This window comes from Pleurodeles waltl, chromosome 3_1, assembly GCF_031143425.1.
Source record: "Pleurodeles waltl isolate 20211129_DDA chromosome 3_1, aPleWal1.hap1.20221129, whole genome shotgun sequence".
In the NCBI taxonomy this organism is placed as follows: domain Eukaryota; kingdom Metazoa; phylum Chordata; class Amphibia; order Caudata; family Salamandridae; genus Pleurodeles; species Pleurodeles waltl.
In genome coordinates, this window is record NC_090440.1 from 1,737,597,081 (window position 1) to 1,737,616,190 (window position 19,110).

At 42.8% G+C, this 19,110-nt stretch overlaps 1 protein-coding gene across 1 annotated transcript in view; it reads left to right on the top strand.

Moving 5' to 3' along the window:
- The window catches only part of ERBB4 (erb-b2 receptor tyrosine kinase 4), a 1,957,545-nt gene that overhangs the window by 1,472,906 nt on the left and 465,529 nt on the right, over positions 1-19,110 (top strand). Inside the window, exons 12-13 of the mRNA XM_069225651.1 lie at positions 4,559-4,758; positions 15,769-15,901. Of these exons, the coding sequence (XP_069081752.1) occupies positions 4,559-4,758; positions 15,769-15,901 (333 nt within the window). The remainder of the gene's footprint in view (positions 1-4,558; positions 4,759-15,768; positions 15,902-19,110) is intronic.

Sequence of the window (19,110 nt, forward strand, 5' to 3'; positions counted from 1 at the left end):
CACTCATGCTGAAGACTGAGCATGGGTTTGCGAATTTCCTAATTTTCTCAGACTAAGCCCAAACCCTGCTGAAGCTTTTCTGGCCTTCGTTGCAAATGCTGGTCATCTTGCCAACATAGAAGCCCTCAGATGTCTGGAAGCAGGCACACAGACCACTAAGAGTCGCATTGTAATGCTCACTAGAGTCTGGAAGAAGGCTCACTGAGAATTATTGGCAAGTACTGGTGGGTGAGCCTACCTTTGGGGCACCCTTTCTCATTTTTCAGGGTTTGATTGTTGCTCTTTATTCTCCTTTGTGGGACCCTCTCCTCTTGTGTTTTCCTGGTACCTGCTAACTCTACCCCACATGGAGTGAATGTTGATCTATCACTAACTTAAATGTCTAGGTGCGGAAAGAAGTGTCTCTGAGAGATCATTGTGGGACTCTGACCCTATCTTGTGCTGAAAGTGGCATGCTAGCAAGACCCAGATAAGTCAAAGAGGTATCTGAAACTGGCTATGGTGGGTATCTCAGTACTATTGGTCTACATCACAGGTTCCCCAATGAGTGAGTTTGCTTGTCAGCTTCAGTGCCCAGATCCTTCTTTTCTGGCTTTGGAGCCATTGACAAACAGTGACTGGAAGCCCCATATCAGAAGATACCCATTTTTCTGGGAACTGGGTACCCCATACACTGTCTCATAACCCTTGATTGTGAGCATTGACACTTGATTACAACATACTAGAATCATGTATTGCTCCTTTACAAGCTGCACCGTGGGTATACTGTATTTTTGTAATATTTGTGTTGTACACATTTGAGTAGCAGCTGCTAACACTATTTTAAAGTATTACATGTTGGTCATGGGTCCAGGATCCTCTATGTTGCTTATATAACAAGCTGCAGAGTGTGCAGTAATCCATTAGTGACTTGAATGGTATAAATTGTGACCAACTTCTGTGTTCCATAATGCATTGCTTTTATCGATTTATAGATATGTTGCTTTACTTGTGCAGACCAAGACAGGTAAATATTCTGATATACTTTTAAATGCAGATTCCTCACCTCAGAAAACTCCCCAGGTGCCAGACTGGATGCTTCCACATGGCACCAGGAGATGCCGTGAAGCTCCGCATTGATTCCTTACTGTCCCGGAAGTGACACAGTAGAGTTGCATGTAAGCTCTATCCCAGCATACTGATATCAGTTCTTTTTTGCACCTTCCTTTGCTGATCTGGAGCTCTGATCCCTATTTTATCAGCATTTAGGTGACTTCTAAAACAGGAAAATTCAGAGTGCAAGGGAGAAATGCCTCCTCCTAAAACACCTAAAAGGTTTTAAACTATCCTGCGACTGCAGAAAACAGATGTTGGTCACAGACCTGCATCATGTGTATCTCTGGTGCATGGCCTTTGTGCACAACTGTTAGTCGTACAACCTTCATGCATCTGAAGGCAATCTGGGCACAAGAAGCGAAGCTGTGCACCACTGAGCACAAAAGGAAGACATAGGACTTGCATACGTCTCACTCTGGCTTCCAATTGAGGAAGCGAATATGCTTTTGTGAAAGGTCTACTTCGTGTTCTAAGTCCATTCGTATATTAAAATCGAAGTTCAAACGTAAGTACAAAGTGGGGGTCAACACCCATCCCACCACTCTCTATCAAAAGAGAAGGCGCAAGGGCATCATGTGGATGTCAGCCGATCTCCTTTCAGATATCTGGTTGCGGAGAAAGTTCTACTATTGGTAGTGGTGATCTCACAGCAAATTGAAGCCTTTAAGGAGACCATGCTGCAGATATTTGCACGGTTCTGGCTTCATCTGGCGAGCATTTTGGCTCCAGAAATATGCAGGGTCCCTCCATTAGATTACTTCCAGTAGATCTGTCCAAAGCTCTGTCTGACTCCTTTGTGCTCATTACAGGTCCTTTACCCACTCTAGTATAGACTTCCGCAACCTTGGTCAGTCTGCCCTCATTACCATTGCCAGAGGAAGGTGGGTGCTGGTTCTGATGTCTGACCCCGACCCACCTTCAGCACAGTCCCGACACGTGTCTCACTATGAAATTACTAAAGCACAATCGGTCACCATACAGCCTGATTCTAATCCTATGCTACTAATAGTGCGGACACACTATCAGAGACTCCATTATATTTTTGGCTGTAATTTTTACCAAACGTACCACTGCCCAGAGATTATTATAGTGGAATCGGGATGATTTACCAGAGGCCAGTGGGCTTGATACTTCCACAAATACAGGGGTTGAACTCTCGATTTGGACCCCCGTTGGAAGATAGTGCATCATTTGCAGTGGTAATTCAACAAGCAGCTGAAGTCTTGGACCTACAGCTGCTCTCTATTGATGTTAATACAAATGTCTTTACATACATTTTACAACCTGGGATAGCCACATTTTAGTCCTTGCTCCTTTTCGGTGATTTCCTCACTGACATCTTAACGGACACATTGTCATAGCTCTGTTCTGGCCCACCAGTAAATAGGCAGATGGCCTGATGACCCAGATCTCGTTTCTAAACATCTTACTCCAGAGTCTGGTTGTTCAGGCTTCAACCAGCATGGTGAACCTCGGTTCATTCCCCATGAATCCCCTGGATAGTGAGTTTAAGAGGATTGAGGTATTCAGAAACCAAATGTTCCCTTTGGCTACTTTCACATTAAGATCAGTCAATGCAGTGTGTATTTGGCCAGTGTACGCATGCCTTCTAGGACATGGCCAGCAACATTTTGCCAGCGGTGACAGAAAAACGTAGGGTCTCACTGGCCCAAGCTATTCAGGATGATCAAGATGTGACCAAATATGTGATATGTTTAACAAAATGAGGCAAAACCCAATAACCCTTAGACCTGGGTAAGTAAATAACAAACAGAAACTTGGCCCCGGGGGGGGGGAAGTGTATGCCTTGACTTCCACGGCAAATATAGACTATTCTTCAGAAAAAAAGAACGCTTTTGTCTCAGTATGGTAACCTTAAATTAATTCATATTTTTTTATTTTTAACAATTTTATCTCTTTAACATTTAGAACATATTTATCAATTAGAATATATTTAAAATTTTAAGGTGCTCGTATGGTAATGGCGCAGTGAAAGTGAATACTGTGATAAATAAAGTGCAAGGTGTTATATACAATATGTATAAAATGGGGTTAAAAAAAGGGAAAACAATGATCTTCAAGGAGACTCCTTAATTTCAGGTGTCTTGAAGTCACCCTGTATTTTGACATTAATCCACATCAAATTATGTTGACGTTTCAACCCTATATAAAGGAATGAATCAATAACTGGCCATCATCAGGACTGAAAATTTCTCTATGCCAGTAGCACCTAAAAGCAGATAAAATAAAGGTTTCTTTTATAATCTTTGCATGAGAAATCTAATCCTCATTTTAGATCCCTTCTTATTTAATTGGAACCAAAAGTAAATGACCACTCACCGATTGGTTTAAAGATTTTTAACATTAATCTCCAAAAACTCTTTCCTAATGGCAGTTAAAAACGCCTCTGGTCGTTTTTCCTACAACAAAATGAATAAATAACCTTTGTGTAATTTCAGATTGTTGAATAACTCTTTCTCTCATCCCTTGATTCATAATATTTCTCAATTATAATAAAAGTTAGTGAAACAATCGTGCCCCATATTTTTTCAAAATAATTTTTGGGACAGTTCCCTGAATTGAAATTACAATTATTCCTGGCCATTCCTTCCAAGAGGAAATGAACAACCCTTCTATGGGTATCACATTTACATTTCTTTCTTTTGTTTAATTAATTTTAATAGTATCTGAACACTTTATCAGTTAAATGTGTATATTACAATGTAGCCTTAAGTGTTTAATACTCAGTATCACCAATTTTTTATTGTAATCATATTTGTTACTCACGTACCTCCCAAACTGCTTGATAAACAAACAATTTGTCTGGTTTCAAATTTCGGCCTTTAGAGCTTTAAGTAACGCCATGACCTCGCTTCGTACAACCCTGAAAAACAGGGAAATTCCTTTTAGATCCATTAATAGCTCTCATGGAGAAACTTCTGCTAGAGCCACAATGTAATTATTGCAGAGATACTTTAAACTAATAGGTAATTCATCAAAGCCTAAGAGTGTTTTACCTATTCGACTTTTGACCACATAGTTTGCCTACAGAAATATGGAGATTCTGGCCTCGCCAGGGCCAGCAGGATCCCAGTGCAGTCACTTACATGTCAGCCTAACCATAAATGTAGCCATAAGCCTAATGAGAAACCATATCCGTCTCTGTTATCCAGACCTGACCTTCACCCCCAACCACAATCTAGTTTTACGTATAACACCATAATCTTAACCCGGCTTTAGACTTAACTGCTATATCATGCCTATCTTGTCACCCTTCTTTGGTTCTGCTAGCTTTTCAGAATTACTAAACTGTTGTGACATCTACCATTTCTCCAGAAGGGGTACCGCAATGCTGTTCGAGGTGTTGCCGGTTGTTATTTATTTTGATGTTCTTGATAGACTCAGGGATTTTCGATTTCCTAGAAACAGTGCTTAAGCTCAATATCTCTTTTTCATTCTCCAGTCACGTATCCCTGCTTGTCCTCAAGCAAAAAAGCATCATCTCTTTGCAGTTCCAGTCATTAAAGGAAATCAGTGCCGGCAATGTTTACATCACCGACAACCACAATCTCTGCTACTACCACACCATCAACTGGACTGCACTCTACCGCACTCCCAACCAGAGGGCAGTGATTCACAACAATAAGAGGCCGGAGAACTGCAGTAAGTGGATGGGGTTACTCTTTGCATTGGGTCTTGGAAGTGTGACTTAACATGAGAAGTGTGGTGATTGTTCCAGTCCTCAGTGCACTTTTCCATGCTAGAAAATCTGTTAGGGTTACTGTGTGAACAAGAGTCCACTTACGGGTAACTGTTAGCGATAATGATAAAGGGTACTGTCGGAGCTAGAGTTACTGCAAGCCTTACAGTTATTGCTTGGATGAATGCTAGATGTATATTTAGGGAGCCATTTTGTGTAAATGTCATGGTTAGAGTAAAGCTGATGGTTAACGGTGTAGCAGGGCTGGCTTTAGCGTGGGTGGCTCCTGGACAGATACTCTTTCGTCACTACTCCCATCCTTTGGTGCTCCTCATCGCTCCAAATCTCCTTTCTCACATTGTTTAGTTTTCTTTTTGGCTCTAGTCATCCCATTGTAGGGTGTCAGAGAACTTCACATCACAAATACACATATCATACAGAGACAGTGAATCATATGCCTGTGTAAATCAGTGCGCTTCGCTCACGAGTGTGGCAACACCAGCCGGCGAGCCTTGTTAGTGCAGCCTGTCGTATACTATTTCATGATTTAATCTAGTGATGTATATATTCACAGTGCTTTCTGTCACAAGCTAGGCTCTCATGGCGCTATAAATACACATCACTATTCACTAGTGCACCAACAAGGATTCAAAGCAGTAACTCCCCAGCTACACACTTAGCCGTCTGTAGCGATTGCTTTAACCAGCTGAGCTTTCCCAGCAGAACAATGCATTTCCATGGATACGTTTAGCTGGCATTTATTTTTCATTTAAGGTGTGTGCATTACATATGATATGCAGTTACCTGTAGGTGAAGGGGCAACCAAATAGTTACTGGATATTTTGTTCTTGTTAGCTACATGTTTGCCCCCGTCCCCACACTCAGTGACCCCACTCCCATTCTTTCGGTTCACAGTTGCAATACCTTTTTTTGAGCTGTTATTTTGCTGTTCGAAAATGATGAAAGGCAAAGCAAAATAAGACCTTTTTTTATCTGTTCCGCATATTCTAATAGGTCCCAGAGATATACTGCAAGAAGACGAGACAGGCCCCAAGTCTTGCGTTCCCCTCACTGACATTTTAGCATGGAGCTTAGGGCTGCCAAATGTCAGCACTCCTTCCCCCAACCTTGGAACTCCATGCAGTAGTCACTGGTCGCACTCCCCATGAAGCCGGCGTTGCGTTCAGGGTTATGGTTACCTTTGGCACTATGCTATGGTCAGGGTAAGAATTATGTACAAGGGGTTAATTGTGTTTATGGTAACTGCACGGCTTTTGGGGCCAGCTGTACTATGATGCAATTTTGCATTTCCTAAATAGCGACTTCATAGAAATCGCTTTTTAGGAAATTCAAAATGTTATGCACAGAGATGCCGATTTTCTAATAGGAAATCACAAATAAGGAATCCCATTGCATTTGTGTCAATGGGCCGGTTTTGCATTTCCCAAATAGGGATTTCCTTTTAGGAAAGTGATATTAAATCGATATTTGGGAATGTAAAACCTAGGATGGCAATGGGTAAAAGGCCTCCCTTGGTGCACTCCAAAAATAGTGATGCGAATGTAGAGCACACATATGCACAAAGGGCATGTGTGTGCTCTATTGCAATTTTAAAAAAATCACTTTTTATTGCACATGGTTACCATCGACTTCAAGTCCATGGTAATTGCATTTCCTAAATGCCCAAATCGTATTTAGGAAATGCTTTGTAAATCAGAATAGGAAGCGCAAATATGTAATCCCTATTTGTGATTTCCAATTCTGGGGATCACAAATTGCGATAATCGAAATTTGCGATTTCTAAAGGCCTTTGTACACCAGAAAAGGCCAATTTTAATTTCTTAATGGCCCGAAATACCAATTCTTATGAAGTTCAATATTATGGTTTCTGGTGGGGTTCAAGTAAGATATTTTAGGGCTAACTCTAGTCGAATTAGGGTTGCACTTTTCTAATAGTAATTCTACCAGAAGATGCACCAGCTGAACATATCTCACTTTGCAGTTGGGTAGCTGGGTATACTTTCGTTTTAGTTTGTCGTCTATTTCTAACACAGGACGCACTGTCTAGCTGGTGACCAGTAATGCCTGCCAAAAGTGAGTCATTCCTTGAAAAAAAAAGAGGATCTGTAGCCCAAGCAGGGAAGCAACACTTAGCTGGCTGCAGTTTTTGGATTTTATTTGAATTGGTTTATGTGATTCAAACCACACAATATAGGTAGGCACAGTTTTAAACTTTGTCCCCGGATTTCTGTGATGTGGTCAAACTTCATACTTTTGCCAGCTTTGAACTAGGCAGGAGAGAATTTCCAAGTAAAAATAGTTTTTAACAAGAGAATTTTCATGAAATTTTGGTGGCGGAGAAACCTGCTACGCGAGTTTTTTTCGCTATTTTTTTTTTAATTGAGCTGTCTTTGAGTGGGTCTTAAGAATGCTTTTAAAATACAAAATAGCACAACTACAGAGGGAAACTTTCAGAACTTCCACAACTGCACACGATGCGAACTTAATAGCTTAGCTCTGTCTATCGACTGTGACAGCCACAAAATTGAAGCATTCCGATTCCTTTGCTGACAGTTTCAGCCTAGTAGGGGTTCAACAAGGTCTACAGAGAAAGTACGTTACGTAAATTACGGTTAGGTTGGGTTAGGTTAGATGTGTTTTTTGCGGGAGAACATAGTGCACCAAAGGTGACTGAGTGAGACATCAGATTAAGGGAAGGGTAGTTAGATATTTTGAAAAGCCTACGGCCAGATTTATCAAGCTTTCACGCAGTGCAATGCAGCAAGACATCTTGCTGTGCTACAGTGCTTGAAAAAGGGAGTGTAGTAATGTGCTGTATCTATTGAGACATGGTGCATTCCTGTCCTCTGCCTGCGCTGCCACATCTTCAGCAGCCTGGCACCAAAACAGGCACCCTTGCGCCATGGAGCAAGGGTGCCCGCTTTACAGGCGGGATTGTTTTTTGTGCAGGAAGGGGTATCTTCCTGCAGAAAAACAATCCTGAGAGGCATTTCCCCTCTCTGAGTGTGCTGCAAACATAGAAAGAGGAAAACATTTAGAGAAATTAATACATTTCTCTTAGTTACGCCTCCTCTGGGAGGCATAGGATTTTGACGCACTCCCAGGTGTGCCACTAATCCGAAATCTGGGTATGCCCAACAGAAAAAGGACGAATGTAAACTACTATTGAGTCAGGGGGCCTTACTGGAGAAAAGCATTGTTCCTAAAAAAGTGCCTTCACCCACTAGTGGCATGCTTCATCATTGGGCCTACTTCAACATCCCTGCGCAGACCAACGTCCGTGATGGAGCATAAGGGTGTTTATTATGCGATGCAGGGACATGCAAGGTGGCCTTGCGTGGCTAGATAAATTTCACTCCAATTTTGCATTGCGCTTGCACCCTCCCTGCATGGGGCAAAAGTGATGCAAAACCTTAGTGAATCTGGCTCCTAGTTTATAAGTTTTCACAAACGCTGAGATCAATAGAACCTAAGTGAAGCCGAGGAGGTATGGCTCTGCAGAGAGAAAGATCCAGAGTCGAAAAAAGAGTTATCACCCGTGTGCTGCTTGTGTTTACCAAGGCTATGTCACAGAATACTGCAAGCTGACAGCCAAACAGAACCACCAGGCTAAGGGCCTTTGTATGTTTCCAGAACTTCAAGATGGCGACCCAAACCCTAGATATTTAGAGGACTGTGGACCACTAAGTGCTCAGTTAATAGCATGGCTTGGCTTCCCCTCTGTTCTGTACCTGTCTGTGCACTGTAGGACAGTTTTCCTTGTTAGATCTTTACATAGCATAATAGTGTTCACACTGCTGCAATTTTCAAGGTTACCCCTTGCCCACAGCTGGCACATTATTTTAATCCAGAGTTATTGTTATTTTTATGTTTCATTTTGAGGCTAGTGATAGCAAATGTAAGCCATTATTAAGCGATTTATCCTGGCTTTTTTACAGGTACCGCAGCCCGCTGCCATTTCTTCTTCTTATTCCCCACCAGGTGATCGAGATAGTTGACCTTTGACCATCTCTCGAACTTCATCACCCTCAAACATTTTTCTAACCACATCAACAAAGCCTTGTTAGTGAGAGGGTGCCTTCTTCGTGTCCACTTTCAAAGTGAAAACTGACTTCAAATGAAAGCAACATTTAGGGATTTTAGTTCGAATCATTGAAAATAAAAGGTGTTTCCCCTTTTCTGCTTAGTGTAGCTATTCAGCTAGGCACATAGGCAGCCGCGAATACCGCCCTCGTTGAATCCTGCGTCTTGGTGAGTTGTATACGCAGACAGTCCAGACCATTAACAGTGCGCTGATTATGGCTGACAGTCTACACATACCGCAGTACCATGGAGAAAAACACAGATGCTGTATCCAGTTCACCATGTGTATCATGCACCTGTGGGTGGACAGTACTGAGACTGAACAGTCCTCTGCTTCCATCGTGTTGTTAATAGAGTCGGATCCACAAACCGACTGTGCTCCATTTGGGTGAAATGAGGTACATGGGCTGTGAACGCCGCACTACCTTTTGATGCGGCTCGCGGAGGCAGACTAACAGATGCAAAGTGGCCCCAGATTGGAAGACTTCATAATTTTTCGAAAGCTTCTCCCTTTCTGGACTCACTGTTAAATTGCATATAGCTATTCGTGTCTGTTATATTCATTTATCACTGAACTATTGGAAGCTAAAGCTTCTTTTGGCCAGACATAAAAAAGAGTTGGCAGTTTGAGGAGATTTGTGAAGTGCTCTTCTGTTCCTGGCCGCTCTAAGGTTTCTCCGCAGCAGGTATTTTTAAAAGACAGCTTTGCAGCCTTCATCAGTGTTTCCTCTGGACAGCAAACAGGGTTTATTTTTGTGGGCGGTAAAAGCACTTGCGAGTTGTTTTTGCACAGCTTGAACAAACAGCTGGTCTGGAAACTAAGCTCACGCCTCTTGAAAACGAGCAGATCCTTGTCCCCTATCAAAAAGTGATTGACATTTTTGACAGATTCTGAGCACTGAAGTAATGGCACTGGAAATCCGATTTGCCTACTGCTCGTTTCCCAGCAGGCCCAGACTGCGTGTGCTAACGCTAGTTAGTGGTGCTGTCCTGATCTTGCAGTCAGCCCGCGGGGATTACTGGACCTGCAGAGAGATTTCTCAGATTGGCAGCCTGACCTGGTCAGAATTTGTGAAGCAGCCCCCAGGGGCTCCTGCTGCATGATTCCAGCTTACACGGGGAAACTGACACCTTTGCATCTGACAGCAGTGGCTTCCTGGGGCAGCAAATGGATTAGCCAACAGAATGCAGGAGCGGCGCCCTAATGACCTGTCTCTACTGCCCGGTGAATCATTTTCAAGACATGAAAATACAGATATATTGCCAATGCTTCCTAGGTAAAGTCCAAGTGCTTTCTCCTGATCACTGATATCTGGGCCAGCTTGAAGACTAGTCCTTCCCAGTGGCCATTTTGGGTGAATACTTAGTGCACAGTGAATTTAGCCAGTTTTAGCGTTTCCTCAGTGCCTGATTGAGCCGCACAACGTGCTTTCTTTTCACCGTTGCCTTTTGTCCTGAATGCGTCTTGGTGAAACAATTACTTACAAAAAAAACAGGCAATCTGCCTTACTTTTTTTACCATTCCACCCAGTTATTCTGAGATAAAAGAATGTCCGCCTCTCAGTCACATAGTAATTAGAAAGTTAGTATTTTATAAATATAAAATAGTTTGAATGTCGATCCAAGTTTCATAGTGTGCAAATATTTTAAGCAGTGACTTACAGAATATTAGTGAATGGGCACCCTTGCTTTTTTGAAGCCTCTATGGATCATGTAGATCCTGGATCAATGAACATGGCCCTGAAAGTCTGAGAGCTGATCACTAGCTTACCTATGATCTATGAATCAAAGATGTTTCCTGCACAGCCGGCCAAAGTCCATGCTCCTCAGCCACCTTCTCCTATTGACAGGCTTGGTGGGCTGTCTTTCGGGGCTGGCACCTGTGGTTTCACTGTCCGTGTCAGGCTCTGGAACATAGTAACCTTCAACCTGATGACTTTCCTTTCCCTCTTCTTCTTCAGGGGAGCTTTCCAGTGCTACCTATTCTCATGAGTCCCAGTCTTGCTATGGAGATCCCGGCAACGCACATCAAACCCAACCACATAGGCACTTCTCCTTATTTTATCCTGTCTGTTGATGAATCACTCCGCTGTGTGCCCATCACAGCTTGCACAACATAGCGGAGAAGACCTAAGCAGCAGTACCTACATTTTTTATAAATATTTTGGCTAGGAAGGAAATGGAAAAGATCAAACATGAACATCTGTTTTTCTTTCACTCCCTTTCCGAACGGGGTACAGATACAACACTTGATGGAGCCCTGCCATCAGAGTGAGAACATGCTCAGTTCCAAGGATTTAAGCTCTCCTGCTATAGAATATTTTATTTTTAGTTCACCATTTATCTGCTCATCTCTTTGGAGAATTCATATTTTAGTAAATTCCAGTTGCAGGCTGGTAACCTCACGTCTGGCTCTGCTGAATCACCAGCAGGCCGTGTAGAAATGGCACCCATTGTTGCATTCCTGGTCCCATAGAGAGCATATTCATTTTGATCACATTTGTACAGACAAGCATTGATGGAAATAAACCTCAAATAGTCATGGCGGTTGTCATAATGCTCTGCACTGCAAGTGGCAGGAGGGCCAAGTCTCTTAATCTCCCTGTGTTCTGAGCACTTTCGAGACCTGTGCTTTTGGGATTATGTCCTGTGACCGTAAAGGGGGCTTAGGATGTACTAACTCTATTGCAGATGAATTTCAGCACCTGTCTTGGAAATGGTTTCGACACTTTTTTGTACTGAATCAACCATACAACTTTTTCATTAACACGTTCTAGCACAAAATTTAATTGTGGGGAAGAATTTAGCTCAGACCTTTGAGCCTCAGAGTCAGTACCTCCTTTCACTGTCTGCCTTTTGCTGTACCTGATGCTTATTGTATGAGGTAGAACCAGCTCTTCCATGCCTTTAAGGAATCTCCATACCGCTAGACTGTACCGAAAGAAAAGGTAAGAGGTGTCATATTGACAAGTCTCAAATAGGCCAGAGGTTCTGAAAGGTCTATAGGGCTGGGATACATACAGGTCAACTCTTACACTTTCGGTGGAAAATCCTCTGTTTTCAAGAAAACATTTTGCAGAGATTTTAACATTTTCAAAAAGAACAAATGATGGACAAAATTCTGAACAATGCAAACCCAGTCACAAAGATCTGGGTTTAATCCATCGTTTATTTGCCCACCAGACCATTGCAGTTTCAACCCAACCATATGCAAATCAGTCTTGACCCTGCTCCCTTTGGGAACACTTCAGCCCGAACTGCCAGGCCAGGTCCTTCCTGGACCAGAAACAAGCATCCTGGGACCGGTTTCAGGGTATCACCCCACATCAGCCAGGCTAGCTTGAATCCAGTGGTGCAGTGAGCTAGCATGCTTGTTTCCCATCCAGGGAGGACTTGGTTTCGGGAGTTCCACTGAACTGTTGCCATTGGGTGCAGGGTCAAAACTGATTTGCATTTGGCTGGGTCGAAACTGGGGTAGCATGGTGGGCAAACAAATGATGGATTGGGATGCAGTCCTGAGGGATTGCCAGTGGCTGAGACTAAGTCAGGCATTCCATCCATCACCTTGTTGTTTTTAAAATTTTAACATTTGTCATCATTGCCCGGCTTAACTGACGTTTATGGGAGTGTGAATTCTTCCTTACAGATCAATGCTCTCCTGATGCCTAATGGTTACATGTCTAGACTAAGCTTAACATGTGACTGACTTCATCCACAGCCATAGCAGCATTTAACAGGCACAGACCAGCTGGAATATTGCCTGGAATATTTTATAGGTCGGTCAGTCTCTTTTATCCTGCCATCTTGTTTCCCACTGCATGGAGTTGCCATTCTTCCAATGACAATTGCATGTTTTCACCCACCACTATGTGTAGATGAGAAGTCTAATAGTAATATTTATCAGCTATGTAACCAGGAGATCTTGGGACCTGGTGTACTGAGAGGTAGATCATAAAAAGTAGTCACAGAATAACCTGACTAATTAATATTAATTAGGCCAGTCACTATTTGTGACCCTCCTCTGCCCCCAACGACTAACTATAAACACAGGCTTTGTGGCCCGCAAGGAACAGCAGACCACCATCCCTGTTGTTGCATTTGTATTCGTTTTTTAAGCAGTTTGTGGTCCTTAAAGGAACTAACTGGTGCTGCTTTTAAAAAATGTTTTCCACTTTGGAATACCTTGAGAGTCCCCTAGACCACTGCTTGCTCCCCCTGAAGTTACTGGACACGACTCCAGTGGGCGTTTCAAGAGATATGTAAGAGCAGCGTTCAGTCAAACTCTCTGCAGTTGTGTGCCTTGGCACCGCATTTCAGCTTTGTGGTGCTTAACCGTGAAATCGCTGCCGTGTTCTAGCTTTACCCTGTGTATATTCAACACAGTGCTTCGACTCCTCGCGGGCTGGGATAGGAAAGAGGTGCCCTGCATTCTTTTTTTTTTCCTTACAGAATGGACCTCCATGGGTGACTTTTCACATGCCTAAGTCACAAAGTTTTGTCAAATAGTCAAACCGGTACAAATCAGAACCATGCGTAAGTATAACTGCATTTGCGTCAGAATTGGTGACAGGGCCGGAGTGACAGTAGCGGGCATCGGGCGTTTGCCCGGGAGGCTGGAAGAAGGGTGAGGTTTTGTTACTGGAAATTTGTTTTAGCAAAAGTAGCAACTTTGATTTTTCTCGTTCTCATTTGTTTGGGAGAAAAGAAGTGTTAGCTTGGCAAACTCTTACGAAACTATTTGTCTACTCCTTTTTCTTGTTGTTTAGCACCATACCCATTGCCAGGTGCTTACACTGCTTTGAGCTGTCGGTAACTGTACAAGGATTTGCAAACACAATTGCACTCGTGTCCTTAACTCTGTCCCGTCCCTTTCCCCCCCACTTTGAGGTCGCCTAGCATGATTCACGAGAGGAACATGTCCCATAGCGAATCAGTTACAACCTCCGTTGAGGTGTTGATAACTCAGCACTTGTTCTGTCCACAGTTGCAGTCATAAATCTTTGATATTTACCATAGCAAATCCCAATCAGAAGGGCAAACTCCTTTCATGCCTTCTCATAATTGTGATTATTCGGAATGGATCTCAAAACGCATTTTGTGAATCAGAGAAACTTCTCTTAGAATGTTTTTTTTTTTAATTAATATTACACATAAAACATTTGTGTGTTTCATACATCAGACTGTAACTTATGTGGAGTGTAGTTTCGCACTCATCAAAATGGTGTGGTTCTGGACATATCAACTACATTTCTTTTTGTCTCATTTCTCTTCCAAAATTGGGAGGCCTTCGAAAGAAGCCGAATAGCAACATCGAGTGCTGCGAAGCAAACTGCAATGTCCACTTTAACCAGAGAATGTGCCTTTGCGATAACGGAGGGCATGTTAGAATCGGGGACAAGTCCTGCCTTCCTGAAATGTTCTCAGTAATAAGGCAAGGTGGATGCAGAAAGATTTATCAGCTGCAACACGAATCTGTCCTAATAACATATTCAAAATTGTAGCTTGCGGCGCCGGAAGCGCTTGGGCTCAGCCTGCGAATCCTTTATTGGCTTGTTTTGCACGCGCAGCGCTTCCTATACGTATGCAGCACGCGCTTGTACTCGGTGACATGTCATCAATTTGGTTCCTCGTGTAGCAGGTGCACGACGCGATCGCCAGATAGTGAGGCTGCTGCCTCGACTCAGATTGATATCTGAAGTTTTGATTTTCAGCTGACTTTACTAGTACATTTCAGCCTAAAAGCTCGATGCTCAAAACCAAGCCAACAATGTATTTTAAAAATTAGCTTGTGGCTAACAAGAAGACCCAGGTTTCCACGTGTAATCCATCATCAGTCCTTTGCTTTCAAAAGGATCCGGATCACTTCCAGGAGCACAGCTGAAATTAAAGTTGGTGTTGCAGCGGTGTTTACAGTTGAGTTTAACGGTTGCGCATCGATGCGGCTACGACAGATATGTGTTAATATGACGTTTACTACCGCTGACGGGGCATTGAGAGTCAATGCACCTGCTGCAGAGATCTGCGTGCACAGAAGGTCACAGATTGAAGTCCTGGTCCTGCTATCATTGCCTTTCATCCGATGAAGGTCGATAAAGGAGTATCAGTTAGGTGGGGGCAGAGTAGTTCATTTTGTTTACATCAGCACGCGCACGACATGAAAGCAAGCTGGTATAAAACTCTCTGAAATGGTTTCACCAGTGTGGGTCTGACTTGGGATGTAAAAAGTGGCAAGGTGCGCATGCGTGTATATATGACTTAATCACAGGGCATGAAACAGCTGTACGTGTTATATATTCCTGCAAAGGCTTAACATTCGTGCCGAACTCGACTGACTTTACTCCAGTGGGCGTTTCAAGAGATATGTAAGAGCAGCGTTCAGTCAAACTCTCTGCAGTTGTGTGCCTTGGCACCGCATTTCAGCTTTGTGGTTGTTAACAGTGAAATCGCTGCCATGTTCTAGCTTTACCCTCCGTATATTCAACACAGTGCTTCGACTCCTCGCGGGCTGGGATAGGAAAGAGGTGCCCTGCATTCTTTTTTTTTTCCTTACAGAATGGACCTCCATGGGTGACTTTTCACATGCCCAAGTTACAAAGTTTTGTCAATTAGTTAAACCGGTACAAATCAAAACCATTTGTAAGTATAACTGCATTTGCGTCAGAATTGGTGACAGGGCCGGACTGACAGTAGCGGGCATCGGGCGTTTGCTCGGGAGGCTGGAAGAAGGGTGAGGTTTTGTTACTGGAAATTTGTTTTAGCAAAAGTAGCAACTTTGATTTTTCTCGTTCTCATTTGTTTGGGAGAAAAGAAGTGCTATCTGCGAACTCTTACAAAACGGTGTTTTTCTACTCCTTTTTCTTGTTGTCTAGCACATGAAGGGATGACCTGTGACTCTTTGTGCTCCAGTGCTGGCTGTTGGGGTCCAGGACCCAACCAGTGTCTCTTTTGTCGGAATTTCAGCCGAGGCAAGACCTGCATTGAGAGCTGCAACCTCTATGAGGGGTAAGTCACCTGACCAGACGTCCCTGTGTCCCGAGAGTGTGTTTCACCTGTAACTTGTGTAGCATTGCAGTGGGTATGAGGTCGATATCTAGGAAGAACATATTATTTTTTAAAAATGTCATTGTCATAATTTCCAAGGTGTGCTTCTTTCTTTAAATGTTCTTAAAGATGGGCTGTGCATATACCTACAATATGTTAGTTTTCAAATTGATTCTTCTATTTTGTACATATTATTTCAAAACCATTTAAATATGTTGTTGTGCTTCCATATGCTTACACGTGTTTCACTCTGAAAATAGCTTTTTCAAGGTGAATTAAACTGTATACATTATTTACAATTAGATTCCATTGTCAGTTTAATAATCTCCCAGAGCTTCTATCAATTATGTCACGTGATCTCAGTGTTACTTGCTTTAATAACAGTCCACACATGTAAGTTGTCTTGTGAGCCTCCCGCCTACCCCAGGCCAGCAAAAGGTATTATCACTCAAGCCACGACACATATATTCAAAATCAGTTTCTATTGCTGCAGCTTGTGAATGGTTAATTTTAGTGAAAACTGAACGAGCTTGAAGAGTAAGGACGCACATATCATCAAAGCATCTCATCATCTACTAACTTGAATTGAGTCTCTAAACCCACGTGGATCAATGACGTTCTTTGAAGTAATGATACCTCAGTACAATATTATTTTCAGGTCACAAAGTGTATCTATTCTTTCTAAATGTTTCTTTGTTTATAACTGTGGAACGTTAGTACGCAGATCTCCGATTTTTACATTTCATATCCCAGCCTATCTTGGATCCTCTTCAAATGATAATTTAGCTTTTCAGGGAAACATAGAATGTTCATAAAGTTTGATTCAGTTTTTACATGTGATGGTCACTTCCTATGCAAAACCTTCCTTTTTGTGGACTGTCACAGTGAGGGTTCCATGCGCCAAGATTCTAGGTGCTCCTCATGTAGAAAATTGTAAATTTCATCACAATACCCCACTTTGGACACCCACGTAAAATATGCCAATCCACTTTGTTTTTATATATGTACAGGACATATTCTTGGTTATGTAATGTTTTAGGCCCCCATTGCAAACACAAACACATTGAAAATGGTAAGGAACTTGAATAGATGCAGAGCTTTTTCTACCGATCAATTACATGGGCTCCTCTGTAGGTACGAGTCTGAGACATCCTGTAAACCATCTGAGATCACTCATGGAGGAAACAGATAACTCTATGGCAGAGGTCGATGCGAGCCAAAAGTGACACATACATCAAGAGATATGCTTTTTTTTTAACAGTCCTGTTATTACCTCTTATAGTGAGAAAATAATATTTCTTTGGCTTGTCCCCAGATCCATTTTGTGGGTTTGATTTCTATTTTAAGACACTTATTGATCTTTGATAGTATATTTAGATAGATTTTTTTCAGTCAGGTAGGAATCAGATGCATCTGAAAGTTAAACATAGCCTAATCCAGATCGCAGGCAGTTTTCCCCAAGGCTGCTCCTCACTTGGCCCCTGCTTCACTGCAATAGCGCCGCAAAAGATGCAGTATTAGAATACGCATTACAAGGAATCATGGGTAGGCTCAAGTATAAACAACACTATAATAGAAGACAGATTTGTGATCAGGTGACACAAAGTCAGCGGCGGCCACTCCGAATCTCAAGGGGAGGGGCGGGCATTGGGGAAGGGTGAGACAGGGGTAAAATAAAATAATAGTTTTAAAAACTTACCTTTCCTGCTGCCATTGCCGCCTCGCTTCTTTTCCCTTGCTGGTGTTGGTGTCCCAGCATTCCCTGGACACCAGCACAGACTCCCCACGCTATCCTGGTGCTGCTCTCATGCTAAACCTAGCATGAGAGCAGCGTCTCGATTGGTCTGAGAGTCTTGGTCTGCCACTCAGACAGTGAATGGGAAGCTGTCCAGTTTCTCCAAACCGGCTGTGCAACACAGCTGGGTTGGAGAAACCGAAGTGCGCATATCAGTTTGGCCGGCCTAAGACGTCTGGCTAAACTAATATGCACACTTAGATGGACCCCATTCCCCTCCCCTTTGCCCCCTCCCGTGGCCCAGCCCTGCCCCTCCCTACATATGCTGGCTGAGCCAGCAGGTGAAAACAATAGTAAAATATTGTTTTATTTTTCAGCTGCTGGATCAGCCAGTGGGGTGACGCTCCTTTGCCATTGCGAAGGAGCCGCCTCTGCACAAAGTGCTTTTCTGGCTTGCCCGTGATTTGACCCTATTGATATTGCTTTCGACACTCATACAATGACAGCATTACAGCTGCTTTGTAATGCCTGATTAATTAATTCAAATATTACTGCAGCTGCTTTTCTCTGTAAGAAATGTGCCAGAGCAGTAACAAGGAGGAGAGGTGAACCAGCTCTATCAGCCTACGCAGGGGCTGCCAAAATAATGGCAATGCTTCAGTAGTAAAAAGGGAAAATACATATTTCACTCTAGGAAACGTGCACAGTTATATGTCATCAGGACCCATAAAAGGGCCTCTGGGAGGTAGTTGAAGGCTTACCACCAGAGGACTTTAAACACAATAAGGGAAAACACTGACTTATGTTATGCTAGATATTTTTATTTAGCCCCCAAGTGAAGAGACATACAGGCACTCTTATGGCAGAGTAAGGGTGAATAGAACTGGAAGGAGACATAAGCCATAAAATAATGCAATAATTGTTCCGGCGCCAAAGGACTTTGCAGGCAAAGATCTTGCCAGCCCTACTATTTCAGTATAGTGTTGTTTCCAAAATCAAAGCCGTTTCTAGAGCTCAATAATCATTTGGTTGGTTGTACATGAGAATATACAGTAGAGAGTTCCTGTACACACTAAAGTGAGTTTAAAATGATGATCCATGCAGTTCTAGTACCCAAGCAGACCAATATTATGTAAACAACTGTAGGAGACTGCACAGAATGGCCTGTGGCTTCCAGTAACATAGTACAGTTCAAAATCCTATGACACAGAGGAACTTTGGATATAATGAATTATTAGCAGAGGGCCTACGCTCTGTTTACTCTACCTCAGTGCTTCATTTGTGAAACAAAAAAAAGTGCGAGGGTTGTCCTCATGAGACCTTTTCAGCGTGCACCACCCATTGCCCCTGCCAGCATTGCCAATGGTATACCTGCATAACTACTAATCATCACACAACTCCAAGTTTGAGGATTCAGACTGTTCGAGGCTGCCAG